Here is a 24,699-nt window from a genome sequence, read left to right on the forward strand (position 1 = left end):
ATTATACACACACACACACAACCTAGAACAGGGTGAGATGTTTAACTGGTAACTTGCTGCTGTGCTGATTCAAGCTTCAAGGACTCTCTTCCATCTTAAATTTGAATGGACTTGTTGCCCAGCTTTCATGCCATTAAGTGTTGTCCTTATTTACACCCCACAAGCATAGGGGAGTTCCATCTATACGGTCAAAGACTTGGCTGAGAGGTTATAGCTTTCTTAGATGTCTGATGTAGGTAATGTAAGCCAAAGAAACAATGAAATGCCTTGAGAGTTCTGAGTCATGAATATGTCTGTTCTGCAACAGATGACTAAGCTCAGGTGGGTGGAAATCCTCAAAAACAATACAGCAGCCAGCCTCTTCCTAATGATGTCCACAGAGGTCTGATCAGTGACAGCAACATGAAGCCAAGCCTGAGCCCTTCTAGAAAAAACGCTTTCCTAGCACTTGTATGTGCTGGCAGAATTAAAGCTTTTGAGTTTTTATTTCTTTCAAGTGTTTTGCTGGGAGGAGTGGGTTAGTCCTGTGGATTCATGTTCTGTCAGTACCTGGCATTCAGGTACAGCTGATCCTGCCTTGGAGTGTGAGCTGGATGCTTTCTCAAGATTCATTTTTCGTGAGTCCATGAGATCTATGTAGCAAATAAAGAAATAAATCAGTCAGATTCTGACTGCACATCTGCTTGCTTAAACGTCATTGAAGTGCTACAGCTTAGTCGGAGCAAAAGCACAACCTGAGGCTGTGGCTTGCATGCTTCTGTTCATCCAGGATACACAGCACCATGGTAAGAGTTCCTTACACTCAGAAGTTGCTTTGCTTTTATTGTACTAGCATAAATTCATATGGTAACAAGTGCTCAGATACAGCTGATGAACTACAGCTTAACACATCCCTGCACACCAGCTCAGACCCAGCAGCTGTTCTTGGGCACAGTTATCTCCATCAAATCTAAGATAGCAGCAGTTAGCTTTAAACTATTTGAGAAGAGGCTAAATACCAACTACCTGCTGTTTTCTTCAAGCTGAGAGCAGTGCACCTAGACAGCCATTGCAGCACAGCTAGCTTTATGGGAAACTTACACTTGATCACATAGGTGAATTCTAAGCTATAGAGGAGATGGGCATATATTCCAGTGTAACAGTCCTCAGGCCTTGCACTCTGAATCACTAAGATTTAAAGAAAAAAAATTACTTTCTAGCAGAATCAGTTGGGTTCTGGATCCCCTGGCTGGAAAGGAAGATGAAGCGTGTAAGATGCCGCTGCTCCAGCAGTGCTTCCTTGCCTCACTTCATGGCCAGCTGGATGGCTAAAAGCACAGGTGAACTGCAACAGCTTACAGCTCCATCTTCAAGGGCATACTGGAACCAATGCCAGTTTAGCCACTCATGCAGTGGGAGGAGATGGGCAGTTTGCCATGGTTCCAAGCTCCAACAACATTGGATACCTATTCTTTTAATCACCTTGGTTGTGATGCACCCCACCATGGTGTGCCTAATTTCAAGCCCATTTGGCTGGCAAACCTCAGGCAATATGGGCCCTTGAGTGCCCACAAATTAGTCCACACAGTTCAAGGAAGAAAGATCCCAGAAATGTTATTCAACATTACCAGATTTTTTCCCTCCCAGTCTGCCCACGTTTTCATGAGGTGGCATTCAATTGTTGATTGTGAACAAGGACAGTAACTGTCCGTAAGGAACAGTCGTGCTTTAACAAAAGGGCACAAGGGTGACTAGAGACATCCATTTCTCAAAGAAATGCATGCTCTACCAAGGTTTCCACAGCGTTCAGTGAGGGTCTGGTCATCAAAAGGTGAGGTATTTTTTTTCTTTTTTAAAAATAAATTGAGATGGCACACTGCATCATACAGCTAGAGGGAATGGCTTGACTTGAGGCCACCCACAAGGTATCTTCGCTGAGACAGCCAGAGGGCAGCTGCTTTCTGGCCTAGGAGACCATACTACACAGCAGACTATGTGGGCAGTCAAAAGTTCCCCTCCCTCACAAAAGCCTGTCGCTTCACTCATGGACACTGTCCCTGCCACCACACCATCCTCGACAGAAAAGAGAAAGCCTGGCACAACCATTTGCTACTCTTGGGCTACATTTCCCCTATTCCTCCCCTAGCAGGTCCCTCCTCATGAGACTCTGTGCCCACCTGAACACCTCCCTCAGCGCCCTTCATGCAGCTTGTGAATGCTGTTGCGCGTTCCTGCTGCCCTGACAGCGAGTGGAAGCCCAGTACAGGTGCCCGTTTCTCCTGACTGACGTGTCTCCCCTCGTTCCCCAGCACCACTGTTCTCACGGGACGATGAGCCCACCCACACACCCCTCAAAGAACAAGACATTTAGGTCATGAGCTCCGTCAGTGCTGCACGCTTCTGCCACTAGATCCGCCCTCACAGCGAACAGAAGCCACGGCATGCCGTGCTCCTGGGTGACACTGCTCACCTCTGCAGGTCCACTCTCAGGAGACTGCAAGCCCACCCAAACGTTCCCCGCAGCAGGGTGGGCAGCCGCTTAGCTCGTGAAGGCTGCCAACGCCGTCTTCTCAGCAAAGGGAGGCCCAGCACAGTCGGCTCTGGAGCAACACTCTGTCTCACCCTGGTCGCTGGCTGTTTCCTTCTTGCGAGATAACAGCTGTCTGCGCACCCCTCAGGCACCTGGGGTTCAGCCTGTGAACGCTGCCGTGCTGCCAGCGCTCCCCTCAGACGCAGGGAGCCACACACAGGCACCTGCTGCTCCAGGGTGATGCTCCCCCACCTCCATCCTCCCCACCTCTCAGGGACCAGCATTCCCTGTCTTACCCGTGGGGAAGAGCTGGCAGCTGGTGGCTTGTGGCCGCAGGAGGGAGGTGCCTGCTGCAGCAGCCGACCCACAGCCACGGCAGAAATACAGTGCTGTGGCCCTGACAGGGCACAGTGGGGCCCAAGCCCAGAGCCTGCACCAAAGGGGGTGGTGAGAGAACAGTCCCTGGAGCCCGCTTGCTGACCCAGCCTGCTGTCTCAGGAGACTTGCTGCTTGCCAGGGGCAGCACCAGGAATGTTGCATGGCACCTCGAGCTGCTGCCTCTTGCTACTTAACCATGTGGGCACCACTAATGCTGCCAGGGAATGTATGAAGGGCATGGTGACCAAGGCACCGTCTCCTCTTTGGTGAGGGAGAAAGGCCTGAGCAGAAGCAGACTCCTTCAGTGGGTCAACGTTTCCCTGTGTGGCTGGTATCACAGGCAGGGCTTGGGCTTTTTTGGCTACAGGACACTCTCTGGTGAAGAAGGTCTACCGAACAGGGATGAGACGCATCTAAGAAAGGGGGTAAGAGTATGTTTGGAAACCGGGTTGCTAACCTAGTAGGGGAGACTCTAAACTAGATAAGCCTGGGGAGGGTTGCCATAACCTTGTCAGGGCAAAAGATGACACGACAGAGTGCACTCTTAGCAAGTTTGGGGATGACACCAGACTGCAGAAAGTGGTTGTAACAGTGGAGAATGGGGATGCTAATCAGAAGGACTTGAACAGGCTGCAGAAATGAGCCAATAGAAACTTCATAGATTTAATCAAAAGTAAATACAAAGTCCTGCATCTGGGATAGAGTAATCCAGTGTCACTGTACAGGCTTGGGGCCAGCTATCTGCAAGCAGATCTTCAGTACATGTAGGGTACATGGTAGACAACAAGATGAACATGAATCAGCAGTGTGCCCTTGCAGCAAAGAAAGCCAACCACATCCTGGACTGCATTACTAAAAGTGTAGCGAGCAGGTCCAGCGAAGCAATCCTTCCTCTCTACTTGGCACTTGTAAGACCATGTCTGGAGTTCTGTGTCCAGTTTTGGCCTGTTCGGTACAAGAAAGAGAGTGACATGCTGGACCAAGTCCAGCTGATGCCACCAAGCTGGCCAGGGAACTGGGACACAGAGCTGTGTTTAGTCTGGAGAAGGCTTGGGGGAGACCTAATTACTCTAATTACTGCCTGCGGCTACCTGATTGGAAAATGTAGAAAAGACAAAGGCAGATTTTTCTTGGAGATGCACAGCAATAATTCTTGAAGCAATGAACACAAGTGGAAACATGCAAAACCTCAATTAGATAGCAGGAAAATGCTTTTTTACCATGGAAGTAACAAATAACATATGGGCTGATTTGACTGGACAAGACTTTGACCAAGCTGATGTAACCAGACCTGCTTTGAACAGAGGTCTGGAGACAATGAATGTTGGAAGTCCCTTCCAACCTCAATTATTCTGTTATTCTAGAAAACTAGTATTTAGAGCTCAGTTTTCTAAAGAGCTCAGCTCCCATCTGAGAGGTATGGTCATTTTCTAGAAGAGGTGGGTAGACCTAGTCCAGAGTCTTTTGGAGACATGGCCATAATGTATCTTGAGGAGAGATGCCAAGTTCCAGCATCTTTTGCTAATCCTGTCAAGTTTTTAATGTTGGTTTTAATCATAAGAAGGGGAGGAATATAAAAATCAAACCCCTACAGGTTGTGTGGGAGACATTGCTCCCAGAATGTTCTCTTCCTGAAAAAACATTGTTCACCCAAACAAAGGAAAAAGCCCTAGTTAAGTGTAAAACAATTTAAATGCTAACCCTAATTTTATATAATAATATTCTTCATGGAAGGGTAAAATTTATTCTTATTTAATTTGTATTTAAGTAAAGAAAGTACATTTATTAGAGAACAGTGGCGATTCCAAGTACGCTTGTCACAGCAGAGGCACTAATGTGATTTATACGAGACAGCCGTATTATCAGCAGTTGTGATACTGCTGGAGTATTTGCATTTGAATAAGCATTTGTATAGGAGAAAAAAGAAAAGGAAAACAAAAAAAAAGTGCTTATATTTTGTGTTTCCAGAATTCCTTTCCTGGATAGAATCTTTCCCATCTAGCAGGTGTGAAGGCTTGGGTTTTTTCACCTACTATGTCTATATTAGTTTCCAGATTCAACACAGGGAGGAAAACCCCACCATTATCTTTGGTATAAAGAGTTATATTGGTATATACTGATATATAATTATTATATATTATTGGTATATATAAAAATAACAATAATAATTTTTATTGTGATTATTTCTTGTATATTTTTAAAGTGGTTTAGTTCTTTGTTTTTTTTTTAATTATGAAACCATACTAGAAATCGCCTTATATATGCAAGCTCCTGCTGTTTGAAACATAATTCATTTTGTAAAACTTCTGAGTGCTGCTGTGGAATAAACATGCCATCTATTTTGCAGACCCAGGCCAGGCAGAAGCAGCTTTGTTTCTGTAGCTGTAGGAGAGACTTGCAAAGCAACACAGGTTCAGTACTGCGTTAACGTGAACTCTGAATTAAAACAAGGTAACAGGGCTTATGTACATTTACAGCAGGTACGAACTGCTTTGTGAAGGGGCCTGATGCAGCAGAGCAGCATCTGCACAGAAGGAAAACTTGCTACAGCAGCTTTAATATGTATTCCTGATAACTGGGGACCTGCAGCGGACCGGCCTTGGCTTGCTTCAGCTCATCCTTCTCTTCCTGACTAGTTTTTAGACCTTGCAAGCATGTAGACACGGGACTTCTGTTTATTTTAGTATACTTACAAAAACCCATTTCAGACTAGGTCTACATGAGAAGCTCTTCCTGCCATTGCTGTACCACTGAGAATGTGAAACGGGGAACAGGTGAGCACACAGCCATGCCTGCTGAATACCCGCAAAATGGACTGCCAAAGAGGAAAACAGTTTTTCTCACCGTGCCTCAACAGAGGCATTGACACCTCAAAAAGCTGTACCTCTGCAAAATATTATGCCTTCCACTTGCTCAGGTGACAACAGGTCATGTTAAATAGGGCTGACTTCAGACAAGGTGCAACAAGTCAACCTAAGCAACCCCAAGGAAGGCTGCAGCCAGTTTGGCTGAATTTGCCTGAAGTTACATGCAGCAGAGAGCAGGGTGGAAAGTATTTCACAGAACATAGACAGCTTCAGGGTGGTTTCAGCTTGTGCTGCTCACAAAGCCGTCCGGAACCGCAACCCCACGAGGGGGCTCTGCCCGCACGGGTATCAGTAGTACCAGCCCTTCCAGTGAGCAGCTCCCACTGGTGTCCAGTCACATCTTGCCTTTGAGTAAGGGGCATCGCTTTTGTGGGAAGTAGCCTTAAGATAAACCTAAATATGCCTGATTTGGTGTGACGTGAAAGCACCTCTCATATGGCAGGGTCTCTAAAGCAGTTTAAATTTCAGGGTGTTAAACTGGTACAGTTGGAGGTATAACAGGACAACCAGAATAGTAGTTCCCTCTGGGCTGCTTCCATTGGAAGCAGCAAATATAGAGGGAATGACTGATAGCTGCCATATGATCTAACTGTGCCTGGAGCATGTAGAAATAAATGGTAACAAGGAAATTAATTGCTTGGATGCCTTGTTCCTACTAGATCTCCCCCAGTCCAAGACACTTGCACCAGCAATAGTTTAAGAAAGCCTGGTATAGACAAGTTTTTGAAATCAATCAAATAGCGAAAATGCTACTGTATATGAGGAAAATAGCTTTCTCCTATGCAGAATTGAACAGAGTGAAGGGGAAAGGGGTATTTAAATAGCCCACACTGATCAAGATAAAACAGCTGAGTTTGATCTCTATATTTTTTAATACAACCTCCGTTAAATTTCTGAAGTGAAAGTAACTGTGTAACGGTAAACACAAAAGTATAAGGAGAATATACATTACAGTTCAAGGAAAGATTTGTCCCTACAATGCATAAGAAAAATCAAGTGATAAAGGTAATTTAAATTGTACGTGTCCCCTGGAACAACACCTGGTTGCTTTGGTAATAGCACCTGTCAAATGCACAGTGCTGGGCTGCTCACTATTAGTAGCTTACTAGCACTAAAAGAAACACAGGTGCAAAGAGCCAGAGCAGCAGTGGTGTAGGCAGACAATACACAGGAACAGCACTGACAGCTTGAGTGGGCTGCTGCTTACAGCTCCTTCCTCGCAGCGCTGGGCTCACATGACCACCATGATGTCTTCCAGTGGCTTTCGGGTCAGCGCAGGCACAGTAGCATCTTTCTTGGGATATCCAACAGGGAGCAACAAGAGTAGCTTCTCGTTCGCTGGGCGCTGGAGCAGCACCCGGAGCTGGGGGCCGCAGTTGAGGGGTGTGGATGTCACTGTGTACAGGCCCGCATTCTGCAGCAAGACAGACAGCAGCAGAATGAGGCAGAGGTCTGTGCTCTGTGTTTGCATCTGTTGTTTCCACCAGACCTGTACAGATTCCCCTATTGACTAGCCCAGAAATGCTGCTTCATTAGACTCTGCTGCAGGCTTTAGAACATCTGATTTACTAATAGCCTCAACGGTACCATAAAAGGTGCCTGCTTTGCTTACAGAGAAGTACAGCATTTCTCCACTGCAGCAACAGCACATTCTGCCTGACACGTCTGTGTGCTGTACAGCAGGAGCCTGCCTGCAGTGCTCAGTGTAATGGGGTACCCATGGCCACAGTGAAGTTGAGAGGCGGTTGTGGGGATATCACTGGAATATCATCCCATGAGGTTCCTCTGGCTCATACAGGGAAATGTTTCAGTCCTTGCCTCCATGTGGCTGGCAGGAAGATTTCTTACAGCTTTGTGAACATTTGTTCCTGCTCAGGAGCTGTACCTCACAGGTACACAGGGGATGGGGGGTACAGGCTCTGCCTCAGAAGATGTCACAGGAGTCTGTTGTGATCTTCTGCAGTGGCCAGTGTTCTGGCTTACATCAGAATCCCAAAATAAGTGGAGGTATCTCTCCTCCCATGATACAAAAACTCATAAAAAAATCTAAACAATATGACAGACTGTAAAGACCTGACATTACCCAAGATATGACCACATAGCTGAGGTGGTTCCTGAGAGTTGCATATGTGGATTTCAGTCTCTCCCTCCATGTAATGCAAGCATTTTGGGAGGCTTTGCAATATAGAAGTCAGCCAGGGAGAGATGCTTAGGCAATGGGCCTCTCACGTTAAGTAATCTCTACCATCTTCTGCAGAGAAGAGCTTATGGTAGTGGTGCTGAACGTTATGAGTCCATCACACTGTGTCCTTTAGTGTTCTCAATTAATTTCTAGGAGCTGGGAAAGAGACAGCACTAAGGAGCCTGAAAGTTAAAAGATAGCCTCAGAAATCCCACCGAGTGGTGGGCTGGCTCAGGAGAAAGCAGAGACTTGTCATCCCTACTGCTTCTAAGGCGCTAGTGACACAGCGCTGGTCCTGCCCCATTCCCTGTGCATTCCCTTTGCTGCCAGCTCCATGGAGGGAACATACAGAGTGCTGTGCAACTGCAGAGCAGCAGCACCCCAGCAATGTGTTTCTGTACTGCTCACTTCTTAGATTTCCCATCCTGAAGATCCTCCTGAGGAGCAGCAATGTGGGAAGGGAAGTGTCACTCAAAACAGAATGGAGAAGAAATGGCAGTTCCTGGTAGGAAATTGGCCTAATATAAGAGGTGGCAGCTTGCTGTAATCCTGCTGACAGGCCAAGTTAACTATCAGAACAGCTTCGCTATTTAAACACTTGTGTAGCACATCACATACAACAAGCAGAACTGAGACTGAGAAAGCACTGAGAAATTCCAACTGACAGATATCAAACACAGAGATTTAGAAATTGGTTCACTTTCAGAAATGCCTCAGAAAGAGTGATTGAAATAAGTACAGTCTGTTCTGTGAAATATGTCCCTGAGGGTTTCTTTCAGCATTGTGTACTAAAAATTATTTGAGGTCAAGCTGTTTTATTAGGAATTACTGAAAAGAAGGAGCCAGTGTGGCACTGTACAGCCATGCTTGGGTGGCCTGCAGACCCTGTCAGCCCTGGTAGCATAAGGCAGAAACCACAGGGGCTGAAGCCTGGGCTGGGAGAAGGTTGACAACTCTGGAACTAAGCTGCATTACATTTTTCTTCTTGTTAAGCAGTACTGAGGATAGGAATCACCTTCTCAGATGTAGGCCTGCGCAGACTAGCTTTAAACTCAGAACTAAGACATATTGCCAGGAGTTGGAGTAATCCAGAGGACTGATAATGTTAAAATCTAAATTGGGTTCCACCCTCATTTGGGCAGAATAGCTTTGGTGTAACCCAAACCCCAGTATGTTGGTTCTGTCAATATACCTGCAAGGCAGCAAGCAGGATACCACAGGCAATAGAAACACTGATTTCATTGTAGTAGTGGGTCTTCTTTTTGCCATTTGGAAGCTGCCCATATACCTGCTTAAAAATGAGGATCAGATACGGAGCAGTGTCCAAGTACTCTTTGATCCAGTTTGTTCTGCAAAAGATAATGTTTAAGACATTTATTCTGCAATTTTTTCATTTTCCTGTAAGTCACATCTACTGTCTGCAGGGGGACACTAAAGGTACATGACAATTATAGCAGTAAAGTAAAGCTTAGAACATTCACTGCAAAGGATTAAGTATTGTCAGCTTAAACAGAAACATTTCTGAAAAAATAAGCTTGAATAGAGTGCTCAGTTTTAACAGATTTGGCTAAGCAGTTGATTCACTCATTCTGAAGAGTGGAATTGCATATAAATAGGAGGTATGTCTTGCCCTCTTACCTATGAACTGGCCTCATAAGCACTTGCCTTTGAGATTATTTAATTCCTGGAATTTTGCAGACTTGTAGCTCCACCTGTTACTAGCAATGCCAACTTTTTTGTGATAGCAGGAAAACTTGTCCAGGTTTCAGCTGGGACAGAATTAATTTTCTTCTCAGTAACTAGTACAGTGCTGTGTTTTGGATTTAGTGTTAAAATAATGTTGATAACACACTGATGTTTTCAGTTGTTGCTAAGTAATGCTTATACTAAATCAAGGACTTTTCAGTTTCTCAGGCCCTGCCAGCGAGAGGGCTGGAGGGGCACAAGAGATTGGAAGGGGACAGAGCCAGGACAGCTGACCTGAACTGGCCAAAGGGATATTCTGTATCATGGGACACCATGCTCGGTATATAAATGAGGGAGATGGCCAGGACCTGCTCATCGCTGCTCAGGGACTGGCTGGGCATTGCTCACCGGTTGAGCGATTGTATTGTGCATCAGTTGGGTTTTTCCCCTTACGGATTTTATTCCTCTCTCTCCCTGTCTCTCTCCATCTGATTATTATTGCTATTATTATATTTTTCAATTCTTAAATTGCTCATTAAATCAAATCAAAACTCAACCTACGAATTTTACCTTTTTCCTGAATCTCTTCCCCACCCTTTGGTGGGGGGGATGGGCGAGCAGCTGCATCGGTACTTAGTTCCTGGCTGTGGTTAAACCACAACAAAACTGCTGGCAGAAAATTTCAAAACTTCTTGGTCTAAGGTGTAAACCTAAATATATTCTCACAGCAAAAAATGTTATTCTGCTTCTGACTATTTCAGTCAATATTTGGTTCCCAATATTTTAATATATACAATTATGAGGTAGGATTTCAATAAGAAAATGTGTGCTTTCTATTGTACTCACTCAAAATACAAAAAATACTATTTTCCAGTTGTTTACATAGCACATACATTTACATAGCATGTAAGCACCTGAAAAACACTAACATTATGAAACAAGTGGGGCAAATCAACCCTATAGAAAGCTTTGCACATATGCTTCAATTGACAAGCCAAGACTCAGTAGATGTTTTCCCATTGTATGAAGTTAAGCAAGTCAGTCAGACTTTGGAACAATTAAATATTGCATAATTCAGCACTTGCATAGGGACCAGCCTTGGGGCTGCCTCAGTCAACAGCAAAGCTCCCAATGACTTTGGGAGCTTCATTGTTCAGCAAACAGCAGGAAAATACTGGGACAAGAGTTATGGCAACAGATGTTACATAGGAGGAAAAAAAAAAACCAAACAAAAAAAAAACCCCCAAAAGATTGAGACAAATGCTTGGAAAATTTTCAAGATTGAGAGCATATAATACCTTCTACTGGAGGCAATTTTATGAACCAGCCACCAAGACACAATTCTACACATATTTTTAAGTTTTTCTTTCCAAACATGAATCTTAGAAATATATTATAAGCAAGAGGGAGGAAGAAATAGAAAAGGATACTAGAAGAATTTAAGACAAGCTTCTTTTACAATTTCAATTTTCTAAACTGTGGTGCTTTCAGTAAGATTCCCATCATCTTGACGATCAAGACGGAGCCATGCAACAGGAAAGAGTGTGCTGAACATCTGAGCCACTTATTTTATCCTTCCTCTAGTAAGATTGAAGGACACAGGCATAGCGAGCTTTTCTTTTGTGTGTATCAATCGGGTGTTGCATCTCACCTGGCCCTTAGAACAAGGCAGTCAGAATTAACATATAAATAGTAAATTCTTTTTTTAACTCCTGCTAGGTGGGAACTTTCCTTTCCTCAGAGAGGAGTTTTTTCTTCCCAGCTGTAAATTAGCAAAAGGACCACATTACAGTAATTATGGCAACTCTCTGGCTGGGGCAGTTTCTGCCCCACCTTCCTTCTTTTTCTGTGATCAGGACCTGGGAAATATTTATAGCTGCTTTCCTACGCAGCACCAGAGAACTGGGGAGAGTTTTAAGGAGCATGGACATGAAAGAACATTTTGAAAACAAGGGTTTTAAATTGTTGACATCATTATTTTCAGTTGTTTCTTTTTCCTTCCTGAAAATAAGTGGGGGAAAAGATGAAAAAAGAAAAAAAAAGAAAAAAAAAAAGAAAAAAAAGTATCATGACTAAAACTTCTCAATATAGTCTTTCCTAGACTAAAACACAGCTCCCTTCAAAACCCTTAGCCTAAAGACTTTTTCATACCTCAGTCTTTTCAAATCATTAACCCATCTGTCTCCCATCCTTTTTTTGTAGTTGATTTCTTCTTCTTCTTCTACGATCTCACGAATCTTATGTTTTAAGTATGGATCTTGCACCACCACAAAGGTCCAGGGCTCAGTGTGTGCTCCACTGGGTGAGGTACCTTCATACAAAAACAAGGAAAGCTGAGAACCCAGGAAGGAGGGTGGGCAGTGAGATCCATCAGCTATTCCTGATGAGCAATTAGAAAGCAATTGGATGAGATGGGAAGAAAAGCACAGAGATAAGTTCTGGCAGACAATCCTGTTCATTTCTTTCTCTAAGACTATGAAGTCCCATTCAATGACAGAAGTTAGTCCTTACATACAGCCATTTTACAGGAAACCAAAGTTACGGATTTGTAAGAATTCCTTTGTGGTTCCTATGATGAGGCAGTATTATGGTGCGATATATGCACGCGGTAACGTTATTGCACGCAACACACTGTCTGAACTTGCACCCAGCTCCGAGGCATGTTTTTAGCTGGAGGGCAAAGCTAATGGCTTTTCAGGAAAACAAGGCTAAGTGACCACCCGCAGGAATCTGCCACTGACTGACAAAGACAGGAGCTGCACAATGCCGACATCTGCCATATAGCATACAGGTTTGAGTCCGTTGTCCTAAAGCTGGTGTATGTAGGTATGCACGTATTAAATCTGCACTTGCTCATTCAGCCCTGATCATTACACACCAACACCGTTGGAGAATATTTTAGCTGCCCAGAGGGTGAAAGCCAGAAGCTGAAGAATATATATAGTCATCTGTGCAGGTTCACAGATAAATGGGTTAAGACAACTGTTCGTCTTAACCCCTCATACAAATTTTTAAAATATTTGAAAGTGTTGAACACATATAGTATTTGCTTACTTAAGCACTTATTTCAATTTGAGAAACGCTGGATAAGCATCTTGAACTATCTTTTATATTGAAATGTGTTTATATGGTGAACCTTGCCTCTCCTCATGTCTCGGTAAGAACCGATGACATTTAGGTTTTGCTTTGTTTTCTTTTCCTCTACACAGCCCAAAGCTTTCAGGGTTGCTAAATACTTCATCTGCACTCCAGGCTTGTTCGCTTTGCTGCATTTGCCAAACCATGCTCAGTGTTTTAATGACTCCCAGCTAATTAGAGGAAGATGGAGACTCATTACAGTGCAGTAACAAAGCTGCATACAGTTTTTAAAGGGAAAACAATGCACCTCAAATGCTAAGAAACTCTGTATTATTAATCCTGCTAGAGGCTACTGAACTTTTGTCTAAGGCGGCTTGCGAATATTTTCTACATTAGCAGCAGCTGGTTCATAGAATGAGATACATAATGAAGGACAAGCCCACTCCTGGCTGAAGTCAGTTACTAAAGTAGAGATGAGATTAGGCCAGGACATGACGGCAAGGATTTAAAACACATACGTTCTCAGAAAAAAAAAGAAAATTCATTTTTGACATTCAGTCAAATAACTTCTATCAGGGTCCTTAGCACAACACTCCAGCTGTATGCAATAGGGGCCTGGCACTGATCTTGAAAGGACTGGCAAGTTTTTTGTCCTAAACTGAAACTTTATTCCCCTAATAAATCCCAACCATTTGTGTCAACTGAAATATTTCACATGGCTGAAACAATTTCAACAATTGATTTAGGGGAAAAAAAAACCAACAAAACCAGACAAAACTCTGCACATGATAAATATCATCAAAATACATGGCATTTTAAAGCATGTGAAGTACACATGGTTTAACATTTTTGACAGAAACCACTTCAATATTTCTGTTTGAAAGACGTCTCACTAAACTGTATATCAATTTTATTTTAAATAACATCTTTTAATGCTTGAAAAAGAAATGTTTCGTTTTGTGCTGTTGAAATGCTCTTTTTCCATTCTGGGTGCACTGCAAATACAATGGGATTGGGAATGCTCCAAACTAGTCCCCGACATACAGTTTTTCAAGCTGAGTAATTTCCAATCAGTCAATGGGTGCTCATTTATTATGGGTGACAGGTGAATCTAGGAAAACCATAAGCCAAATGCCAATTCCCTTGGCTTTTCCATATCACTCTTACACAGTTGAACAGCAATGCTGATCCTCTTCTTTTTTTCAGACCTTGGACCACTCAGTACCATACCTGCTGTTCTGATGACATTATCGATAACCTCCCTGGGGACAGGTTCATCACTGAGAAACCTGACAGACCGTCTCTTGTTAAGAAGCTCGTAAAACATCTGTGACCTTTTGATCATTTCAGCTTCAGAGTAGCGCTCTGCAAAGAACGGGACATGGGCAACATTTTCTTCAAGTCCTTGCCACTCTTCATCAACCACTGCAAGAAAATAAAAGTGGTTAGGGATTTTTTTGCTGCAGACTGCTATTTATATCTTTAGCATCTACCACTGCAATGCACTTTGGCCTGCACTGGCATACGCTGCACCACTGGAAAGGCAAAGTCTGAGATTCCAGTTGACACAACCCGTTGATCCCTAGCTCCAGATACTGAACACCTTGTTTAAATACCAAGAGGCAGGAGGGTCCTGGCTGGCTGTAGCAAGTGTGATCCACAAAGAAGTTATGGCCTTCTCCACTTCAGTTTGCAAGCCTGCCTGTAAAAATGGGCTACAAACTGAGACAGCAGTGAAAACGTGGCAAACCTTTCAGCCCACTTTTCTCAGTAAGTAAATGTGAACATGTGTTTCCTTCCTGAGCAGTCTAATAAGAAAAAATCAATTAAATTACTGAAGTTAAGGAGAGGGCTTAACTACCAATATGTGTAAAATCTCCTCTGAAGAGCTGAATATCAATTTTTTCCATACGCATGTCTCATAGCAAAAGCCTTACAAGTCTAAGCTCTGTGCAAATGTGACTTTGTGGTTAAGTTCTTTGGTTTCACGACACTTTCAGCATAAAAGGAAGTGGATGACAGGCATCTATACTTAGGATAACAACATATCAAATGTAGGATATTGTGTTTCTTGTCTTTAATTTAAGAACTCAAAATGGTTCCTCATTTAACTGAAATCTGTCTCTCTGAGTGGTTTTTTTATACCACAAAATGCATCTTACATAGTCTTTGAGATCTCTTCTCCCTGCATTCCTAGAATCAGCAGGGATAGCGTTTTTTGCAACTATGATGTGGAAGTTAAATCCATTTAAATTCTGCATTTTGACTAGTCAATAGTCAATAGCAATCTGCAACAGAGGGCTGAGTCAGGAAAAAAATATTCCCGTTCTTTTTCAGTCACCATTAGGCTGTTATTCTGGAATCACAGCAATCTCTAGTGCAAATTCAAACAGCAATTATTTCTGTGTTTTAGTAGTATGCGGTTGCCTTAGAGACCAGGCTGATTTTTTGTTCATTTTACAAACACCAGTCAAATATTCACAAGTGTGCCTCAGCATGTGCAAGAGGCTGCAGTCTATCCAGTTTCATACGTTGCATCTAACCAGAATGATTCTGGTCCTTGAACAACATACATTTCATTTTGCATACAAAGAAGTCACTCAGAAAATTTATTTTGTTTAGCATTTCATGCATGTGTTAAGCATTCTTGGTCACAGACTGCAAGGACTTTGCTCCAGGGTAATGGGAAGCAGTGACCCATTGCAAAAATTATTTTTGTGGCCAGCTTGCACACTCAAACTGAAAAAGGAATGCCTCTTCCTAGTGTTCCCTTTGTGGTTTACACTTAGTAAATTATTTACTATTCAATACGGACCTGCCAATAGCAAAGGGCCTACAGGACTTGCCCTTTGCTAGGATTCTGGTAATCTTCTCTTTCAGAAACTTTAACACCCCCTTTTTTGCTGTTCCTCCTCCACACTCAGCCAAGGGAATACCACAGGGTTAAAAGGCTATATTTACACTAGCAAGCAGTATGATGCAACAGGAGGTTGAGAGGAAGAGCTTCTGCTGGGAACCCAGTGTTCAACATCCTACATGTATAGAGTGGTAGGGTACTGGGGGAGGGGAGGCAGGGAGACAAAGATCTGCATCTTTCTCACCTCTTCCATGCTCTGCAACATACCATAGGATGCCATTTTCAAGGACCGATGTGTTATGCTGGTAAAAGCTGATATGCAGAACCTTCCACAGACAGAAGTTGACGCAGTGATGGCTGGCAGCCAAAGGATTTGAGAGGAAAAGTGATGACCCAAAAATGTGTAAAACTCCAAGGGAAAAACGGGGAGTTTGGAGATGGCAACTCATTTACCCTTTCCAACTTGACTGAGGACTGTCTGACCAGTTAAGAAATTCAGGTGGTGTCCATTGATATAGACATGACAGAAAATCATGTCAGCTTTGGGCACATAACCTCTCCAGCAAGCTCCTCTGGAAGAACTTCCAGGCTTGGAAGCTGGGTGGCCTTCTGCAACTGTCTTGATTTGTCCAATAAAATTAATTCTCCCTCTCCAAATCCATCTTGTGTATAGCAGGGCTGAAACTACAACAAAGATATTTGTTGCTAAACCAAGATTTAGCAGTTACACAGAATGATGCACATCTCACACCCTCACGTAAGAGGAGTTTCTAAATGGAAGAAATATTTTTCTTATGATAAAAAAAACACTTCCTGAAATCAGCTAAGGTTGTGCCTTGTCTATCAGAAGGCAGAATCTGACCAGAAAACTATACTGAAAGTAGGTATTGGATTACTGTCTTGCTGAAATCTTCAGGTCAGACTATACTATTTGTGCTTCTGTCAACGTGCTGCAGTGATCATCCCTATCTATTTCACAAGTTTACAAAGTTGAGTGTCCTAGGAAATAGAAATAGATTATTTCTAGCCTAGAAACAGTCAAATAAAACTAACTCCAGGACTCAAGAGTTCTTATGTTCTCTCACTATTTACTTTCTTATGATGAGGTTTTTATCAGAGTTCAGAAAGCAGGAAATAGCATCCATTCAATGCACCATACCTTTTATTTAGCCACTGAGGGAGGAGACCTGATGGTCCAACCTTGGCTCCTAAGCAAATCCAAGCCCTGCTTGGTCATCTTTTTTCCTAGCATTATTGCAAAACTATAAACAATCATTTTGAGTTAGAGATACTGAGACTAGTCTATAAAATACTGAAAGTCTTCACAAAGGAGTTTTGTCAAATTGGAGTAAATGCTGGGGGGAATTTGTGTTAATCTCTGTACCTGGTTTTGAAATACAAGGAGAGGAAAGTCAGGTAGGTGATAAATCATCAATACATAGATACATGAGCTCTGAGGAACAGAAGGATGAAGAGCAAGATTAAATTACTTGTATGGATGAGGACAGTAGTCAGACAACTGACTCACATGATGTACTTAATCCAAAGAGGATATTGCTTGAGGCCAGTTTAGCACAGAAGCCTAGACAGTAAACTGGACAAGCTATCAGCGTACAGAACATGAAACAAAACATGACAGGGAGGGAAGAATGAAGATGCAATAACAACAGCAATACCTGCTTTGACATGTGCAGGAAGCATACCAGTAAAAAATAGGTAATAATTGATATTGTGGTAGATTGTAAAGAAATAAAAAAGTAGCATGGCTAAAAAAAGGGTTGCTTTTTGAGATGCACTGTCTTCTGGGATAGTGTCAAGCCTACAAATTCCCCCAAGGTTACATCTAAACCAGGACACATCTTTAAGAGAGTCATATTGCCTCATCATTGTTATGAAGCACTGGTGGAAGTATAGTTTCCCAGGGATAGAACAAAGAGGAAATATTATGATAATACTAGAAACCAGGCTTCCCAGCTGAAGTATCTAATACCTTGATCAAGCAACCTGTTCTTCTTTTTGTGCAGTGACTCTTTTAGCTTTGGTTTCAGTGAGGCAGGACAATGTTACCAAAAAAACCAACCAAACAAAAAAACCCTCTAAACTGAGATTATTAGTTCATTCAATTCAATTAACTAAATGAAAGGGTGAGGAAAAGTAGGCCTATGACTGTGGCACTCAATTTTTAAGTGAAAAAACTTGGGGAAAATTTGGGACTAAGAGTAATTAAACTGGAGAATTCAGATTAAAGAATTCAGGGATCAGGAAGCACAGATATTTGACATTTCTTTAAATAAGAGGTATAAAAATAATCTTAGTTGTAACTGGTTGAATAAACCATCACAATTAAATGATCCACAGGCAACTAGGAATGGAAGAAAAGGATTAGTTAGCACAGAAACCTAGATGTTGTAAGACAGGAAGTCTAAAACTTGCAGTACTACCTAAGGTCAAGCCCAGTTAAATTTTGAGTAGTGTGTTTGCTTGTTCTGTGGTTTATTTTTTCCCCCATATAAGTAGAAGAGGAGAAAATAAATGAAGCTACTGCGTAGTCAAGATGGTTCAACTTAATAATAACACGGTGAAAAAATAAATGTATTTCAAAGATTTTGAACTTGGGACAAAGGTGAGATGACTGATGAGAATGAAAGTGTGAGAATCAGTGTATCTAAGCCTAAGTTTTGCAAGCAAAACTTAAAAATCTTAATATACTCAAAATGGGAATGCCGGCTGAGGCAGGAGAAAGACCCAGAAGCGAGAGAACTGACAAACAAAACCAGAACTCTCCTGGTAATTATTTTTTTTTTTAATAAATTCATCTATTATTTATTCTTTTCCACCATGTGTCTGCCATTCATTCTTAGCAGTTAACATTACCCATATGCTAAGCTAAAATCATTATCAGCACCATCTGTTTAGTGCATGTTCTCTATATCTTTAATTGCTGTGTTTAGACATATTCCTGTTTGTACGGCCACATACTACAATGTCTTACTTACACCTCTGTGTATTCCATCATTTGATGGACAACAGACATCCTGCTAGTCAGTCTATTATCTTGTTAGCCCCATTCTCAAGATTGCCATCAATTATGTTGTACATTTACAATAGTCATCAGGCTTCCTGCTATTTAAGCAAATCTGAAACAGTTTTGGCTCAGACATCCTAGACATCACAGAGCAGAATCTTATTTTTACAGTACTATTTCTCTAACTATCAGAAATTCCTCTCTGGATACATTTTAGGATGATGTCTGTATTCTTCCCAGCAGTTCATATGGGAGGTTATAATCAGCCTAGAAATTGTAAGAAATTTTGCCTCAGTTTGTAGCAAAAGTTCTTACTGTGAGTTCCTAATAGCATAAACTCACAGTAAGAAAAATGATGCATCATTTAATTTCTGTTGCCCACTTGTCTTACGTACACTGACATTTCCGTGTGTTGTTGGCTTCCAGTTGTATGTCATTAAGAAATTTTGCTTGTACACTCCTGGGTTTTAAGCAAAGACCACTAGATAAATTGGTCCTGAGACTGATCTTTGAGAAACCTCACTGGTAACCTCAGTGTAGACCAATGTGTTTGCTTTCCAAACCAGCTCTTCCAGTTTCTTCTTGAAGAAATTTCTTCCTAAGTATAGAATTCCCCTCCAGTCTTCTATTCCAGTAGTGTAAGGACATGATGCATAGGAAAACAATTAAATGTATATAAAGAAAGCTTTCAGATCTTTGGATTTTAAATGCTGGGCAACTGACTCTTTGGGTTTTTGCTTGATTAATGATAGACTGCTACATAATCAGCCACTACAGGAATCCTAGTAGTGAATCCAACGCTGAACTGAGCGTGTTCTCACTGTGAGTAGGAAACTAAGAGATGGAGTGTCTTACTAGTGGATTATAAATAGCAGTTAGCAGGCTGATCCTGGAAACCTGTTCCTTAAGGTCCCTGACCAACTCTTGAGAAGTATCAAGTGGGAGAGGCAGACCCTGGAAGAAGGAAGCCAGCATCAAAATATTGTGGCAATTGCCTCAAACTGGAATACAGTTGCAGAAGGTTTCTTAAGATCTTCAGAGGAATAGAGTGGCTGGTTTATAAAGAGTTTTTCTGGTTTACCTAGTAAAAGGAAAGCTGAGACGTAATCTAATTGTTGTCTATAAACCACAGGAGGATACACACAAGGGCTGGGAAAATATCCTTTAAACTAAGAAGAGGATGGAACAGAAAAAATGGGTATAGAGTAGTATTAAGTAAGTTTGGGCAGGCAGAGCAGGATTTTTAACCCATAGCAGGAAGTTCTGGAATAGCCTTCCAGTAAAGTTAAAGAAAAAGGGTCAAATAAGGCCAGCTTTCACATTCATTCAGCTGATGGCAAAGGCTGGAGGTGTCTGCAGCAGCAGGGAGGTAAACACAATGATGCATCATGTTCATGTAAGTCCTGCATTCCTAAATGACACAAAGCATGAACTGTCATTGAATTGGAAAACTAAACTGCTACTGCCTCATTCATGTCAGTAATATTATTAAAAGATATGGGAAGACTTTGAACTTGGGGAGAGAAGAAATACTTCTAAGAGGGAGAAGTCTATTTTAAGAAGTATCTCCAGGAACAGTGCATTTTCAGAAAGGATGGAACATTTGGGCCTTCATACACTGCTTTGTAGTCCTTAAGTAGAGTACATCACCAAAGTCCCTACAATTAAAAGTATAGTAATAAAATGCCTTTGCTATTAAAGTCTGCAAATGATGCCCAGAGTAACAAGGATACAAATATAATTCAACCTCATCCTACACACCACTGTAAACTGGGTCTGTATTTACCTTATCCATCAATTGTATTGCTCGGAATATATGACCCAGAAAGTGACCAATATACAATAAGCTTCCTGGGCTAAAGACTGAACTTATCTTTGCAACAGTGCAGATCTGAAGCAGTGGGAGGCGAGTCACCACCACCTTGGGATCAGATGCTCACTACTAGAAGACAGCCCTTGTGACTCATCATTCAAGACAAGGCTGAAGAAATATTTTTTTCATCTGTATCTAATTAGTAATTGCACATGGCCCAACACAAGACATGGCCAGATACACACGCATACAGACCATTCTTGCCAATCCACAGCACAACAATCTTACATCCTGGATCTCATAAATAGAGGAAAAAGTTACAGGACAGATGGGTATGCAAACAAATCTGAAGTACTGCCAGTTAAGGGTTTGAACAAACGAACCGAGTGAATGCTTTGCACTTAACCAAAGAACTGGGTTTCTGGTTGCTCTGAGAAACATCCTTCTCTTCAGCATAACACAGACAAGCTTGGGAGCACTGCGCCCTCCCCCTTCCACCCTCCACTGCCAATAAGTGACTCTACTGGGTCTCTCCAAGCAGTTCAGCTAATTACACTGAATGCTTTGCTGCTCAAAGGTATGCCCCTCTGAGGGGCAACGTCAGGTAGGTTCAGTGCTGTTCCTACAGAGCGCTCCACTCTCCTGGCAAAGTGCCTTCGCTTTGGTCATGGACCCGGATCGAAAGATTTAGTCTTCAGCTACCCCTTCCTGCCAGGGGGCTTTCAAGATTCAGCTTGTTCACCTATGGCAGCCCTAGATTCTAGTTTTAGACAAGACCATCTCACCTAACTCAAATTCTCTTCAGAGGAACTTTATAAGCCGGTTCAAGACATTTAAGTAGAAATGAGCTTTTCTGATACAGTAAGATTAGTAAAGTAGCAGAATTTATACAACAGGTAAAATATTCTTCATGATTAAGAAGATCTCTGTTTATGTCCATGTTCCTACTTCAACATCTAGTACAGTCAGTGAAAATTTTAACACTGACAACAAGGTGAATAAGTTTTGAACCTTAATTACAGCAGTAGCAGAGTAGCAGATACTTGCCACTGTAGCCATATTCTCTTCTTACTTAGGCTGGGCTTTCCCCTGCTGAAGAAAAACCTCCCTAAGCATGATGTCGTTATTTTATTTTTTCTAGAGAGAAAAGACATGCTTGTTTTGCAAAGATGTTGGTTTGAATCACACACCATTAAGGGAAAGATGATTATTTGTTGTTAAAAGCAACATAGCAAGAAAACCTAATTTAATGTTGGATGACATAGTACACTGAGAGAGGTTTTATGTAAAAATAAACACATCTCCTTTTAGCAACAGCACAAACATATCTATCCACCTGTCAATTTTCTGTAAGAAATTTTAAAGTAGTACAGTTTTGAATTTAGCATCTGAATAAAAGGGAAAACAACTAAGACAGAAAAAAATAACATTTTATATAGGGAGCTGTGGCAGTGAGGCTCCTTTTTAAGAGCTAATAGCTTTGTTTATGTAAGGGTTCTAAATTTTTAAACTGATAGAAACAGCTGTAGTCAAAGATGTCACTGATAGTTCACAGATTATCAGTTGAACTACCCACAGGAATTTTAATTTGCAGCAGTTTAACTGAACTAGTAAGCCATTTGTGACAAAGGAAATATGGGATATTTTTATACAGAATCTATTCTGTATTGAATAATGGAGGATACAACATCTGAACTAATTTTTAAAGAGATTTTCTATATTTGGGAAATAGTCAACATGGTTTAAAATGTTCTGAGTAGAAATAGTTTCTGGAAACTGATGCACAACACTAACTCAGAGTGCTCTGAACACTGAGAAAAAAAGAGAAATAATGGTTCTTAGAAACAGCTACAAGTACAGAAAAACAATATAACAAAAGTTTCAAGATTCCTAGAAGTGGACTTGTGGAATGTGTCATTATAGGACAAAAAAACACATAAAAAGCCTTTGAAAACCACCTGGTGGGGGGTGGGGGGGGTGGGGAAGGCTGTATTAACTGCAAGTTTAAAAACTTCATAGGATCAGAACTCTGTAGCTTTTTGTTTCACAAGGAAATAAAGGGAGCTTATAGAAGATAGGAAGCAAAAAGAAGGAAAGGCACATTTTGTGCTTAGACTTTTGTCCAAGCTGTGCATCAGAAATCACTACTGGAAAAAAACGCATTCTGTACAGGTTCAGATATGTGGGTGAGTGAACAGATTAGCCACACCATCACTGAACCATCACCACATTTCGTTCTCTAAATATTTGATCAACATGGCTCCCAAATGATCCCAGTGTTAATCCAGCTAAAGCTCTTACAGACATTCTTAGAAATCTCAAATGGGAGGCTTTTGTGATAACTGTAATAAACCCATTTCCAACTTTTCGGGGGGTGCTGGGACCAAATATGTAGCAGTGGACGGTGAAGTGGGATGAGATGCCTGTGAAATCAGCTTGCAGACAGAAACTTTCCGCTCAGGTCTTCCCTTTGCTCACAGCAATGAGGCCTGGGAAGAGGCATGGGGTACTTCAGCAGTATCTCCATCCCTTCCCTACACTGCCCATAGAGCCCCTCATGGGTCTGAGGTCTGCTGTGCAGAGGGACAAACAGACAGGGGTCTTTGAAAATGCTGCCCTTTTTTTTTTTCTTTTTTTTTTTTTCTTTTTTTTTTGGTACTCTGATTTGCAGCATCTAAAGAAAATACACATTTACACCAAGAGTGATGACATGAGGAGAGCCTCCTTCCACGGAGCTGACAAGCTCAGGGCACAGCAGCAGTGTGGTGCTAGACATTGCTATCACTGTGGAGAAGCCCAGAAGATCCCATCTCCTTTATTCACATCAGCAGATAGGATTCAAACAATGAAAGTGCTCAGATAGATGAGATTTTTCTTACCTTCTTCCTCTGAGTGGTGGTCAGTGCCATCTTTTAAATCTTCATCCACCCATGGGTGAGATAAAGACTTGCTTTTAGTCTCATGTTTTTCCTTCTCTCCATTAGTCTTCTTCAGTATTGCCCCAATCAAAACACATATAATGGCTATAAAGACTGGGGTTAGGGAAGAAAAGAGTGCCATGACTATGGAAACCTTCCTTCCAAGTTCAGTAGTTTCTCCTGAAAAAGACAGGGTGAAAAGGGAAGAGTGGAATGGCAGTAAGCAGAAAGGGGTGGACCCAAGGTTCAGTCCTTGACCCTATCCTGCTTCTATTTTTCAGCCACCACCCCCACAACCTCACCCGTCATGTGCTCCTGCTGTTAAGCAGACCCAGGTTTATATATTTTCTGGGAAGAAACTGCTTATAAACAGCAAGCAGAGGCACTGACCATATAAAAATGCATAAACGCTGTCCAGTGCAAAGGAATAAAAAAGTCTTCCAAAATCCCAGACTAAGGCAAAAGATTTCTCCTGCCTTATTTTCATCATTTACCCTAGTACTCTTGCTTGTAATGATGATTATGAGAAAGAGCTATGTGGGAATGTGACTTTTAAAAACTGATGGCATCTCTTCAATGTTTAACTCACAAAATTAGTCACATTGCACGTATCCCAGAAAATCAGAATATCACCAACTGAGTATCAGTTTGCAGTGCAGCTCTTGGCTATGCAAACAGGTCAATGAAACAGGTAAGTAAAGAGACAGCATTACCTCTGTGTGAAGCATGAATGAGATGATTCACAGAACCTGGTATTCATCCTGGATGTTCTGGGGGAAGAAAAAAGAATTCAGGGAACCAAAGAAATATTTGGGGGCTGCATATCTATGCTGCAGTTAATTTAAAAACTGGTTCAGCTGTCTTACCAAAGGAAAGATTAAAAAGTGACAGGATCTTGGTCTAATCCAAGAATGGTCAATGTCTAAATACTTAACTCGTTTTTTACATCAGCCATCTGCTTGGGAACTGAACCGGCACAGCAGCACTGAACTGATGTCTTTATCTGGGATTATTGGAACATACTGGATAATGAAATGCCAAATGGTAGTGGGTGCTGAGGGGTGTGCTGGAGAGCAGGGTACGGGGGTATGGACTGCATGCAGCAGCCAGCACCCATCAGCCCTTTTTAGTGCCAGCTAAGCACCAGCCCTGTCAAGCCTTATCTCATGCTGCACACGGCCAGGTATGAAGACTCTGCATCCATGGCAAGTTGATCTGCATTTTGGATAAACCCACCCAAGGCAAGTGGGAGCAGTTGGGGCTGTAACCGTTCCAGGAGACGGTGTGTCCCAGGGCTGTGGCACATCACGCACTATGACTAGCACCTGCTAGGGGGCAATGGGGTGGTGGGGGAGAAAACATTCCTCAGGGGTTGGTATTTGGACC

General features: G+C 42.1%; 1 protein-coding gene across 2 annotated transcripts; it reads right to left on the minus strand.

The window, feature by feature from the left end:
* Nucleotides 1–6,607: 6,607 nt before the first annotated feature.
* On the minus strand, nucleotides 6,608–23,547 carry IYD (iodotyrosine deiodinase). 2 transcript variants are annotated; one of them, XM_027796933.2, is made up of 5 exons: nucleotides 23,275–23,547; nucleotides 13,868–14,125; nucleotides 11,774–11,933; nucleotides 9,129–9,285; nucleotides 6,608–7,168 (listed from the first exon to the last, which is right to left on the minus strand). In XM_027796933.2, exons 1-5 carry the CDS (start codon nucleotides 23,453–23,455, stop codon nucleotides 6,986–6,988), a joined length of 939 nt encoding a protein of 312 aa, XP_027652734.1. In that variant the 5' UTR covers nucleotides 23,456–23,547; the 3' UTR covers nucleotides 6,608–6,985. The 2 variants fall into 2 exon arrangements, with proteins under 2 accessions (XP_027652734.1, XP_005230256.1); XM_005230199.3 differs by having other exon boundaries at nucleotides 13,931–14,125; nucleotides 23,275–23,545.
* Nucleotides 23,548–24,699: the final 1,152 nt, after the last annotated feature.

The sequence above is a fragment of the Falco peregrinus genome, chromosome 7 (genome assembly GCF_023634155.1).
Source record: "Falco peregrinus isolate bFalPer1 chromosome 7, bFalPer1.pri, whole genome shotgun sequence".
Lineage (NCBI taxonomy): Eukaryota > Metazoa > Chordata > Aves > Falconiformes > Falconidae > Falco > Falco peregrinus.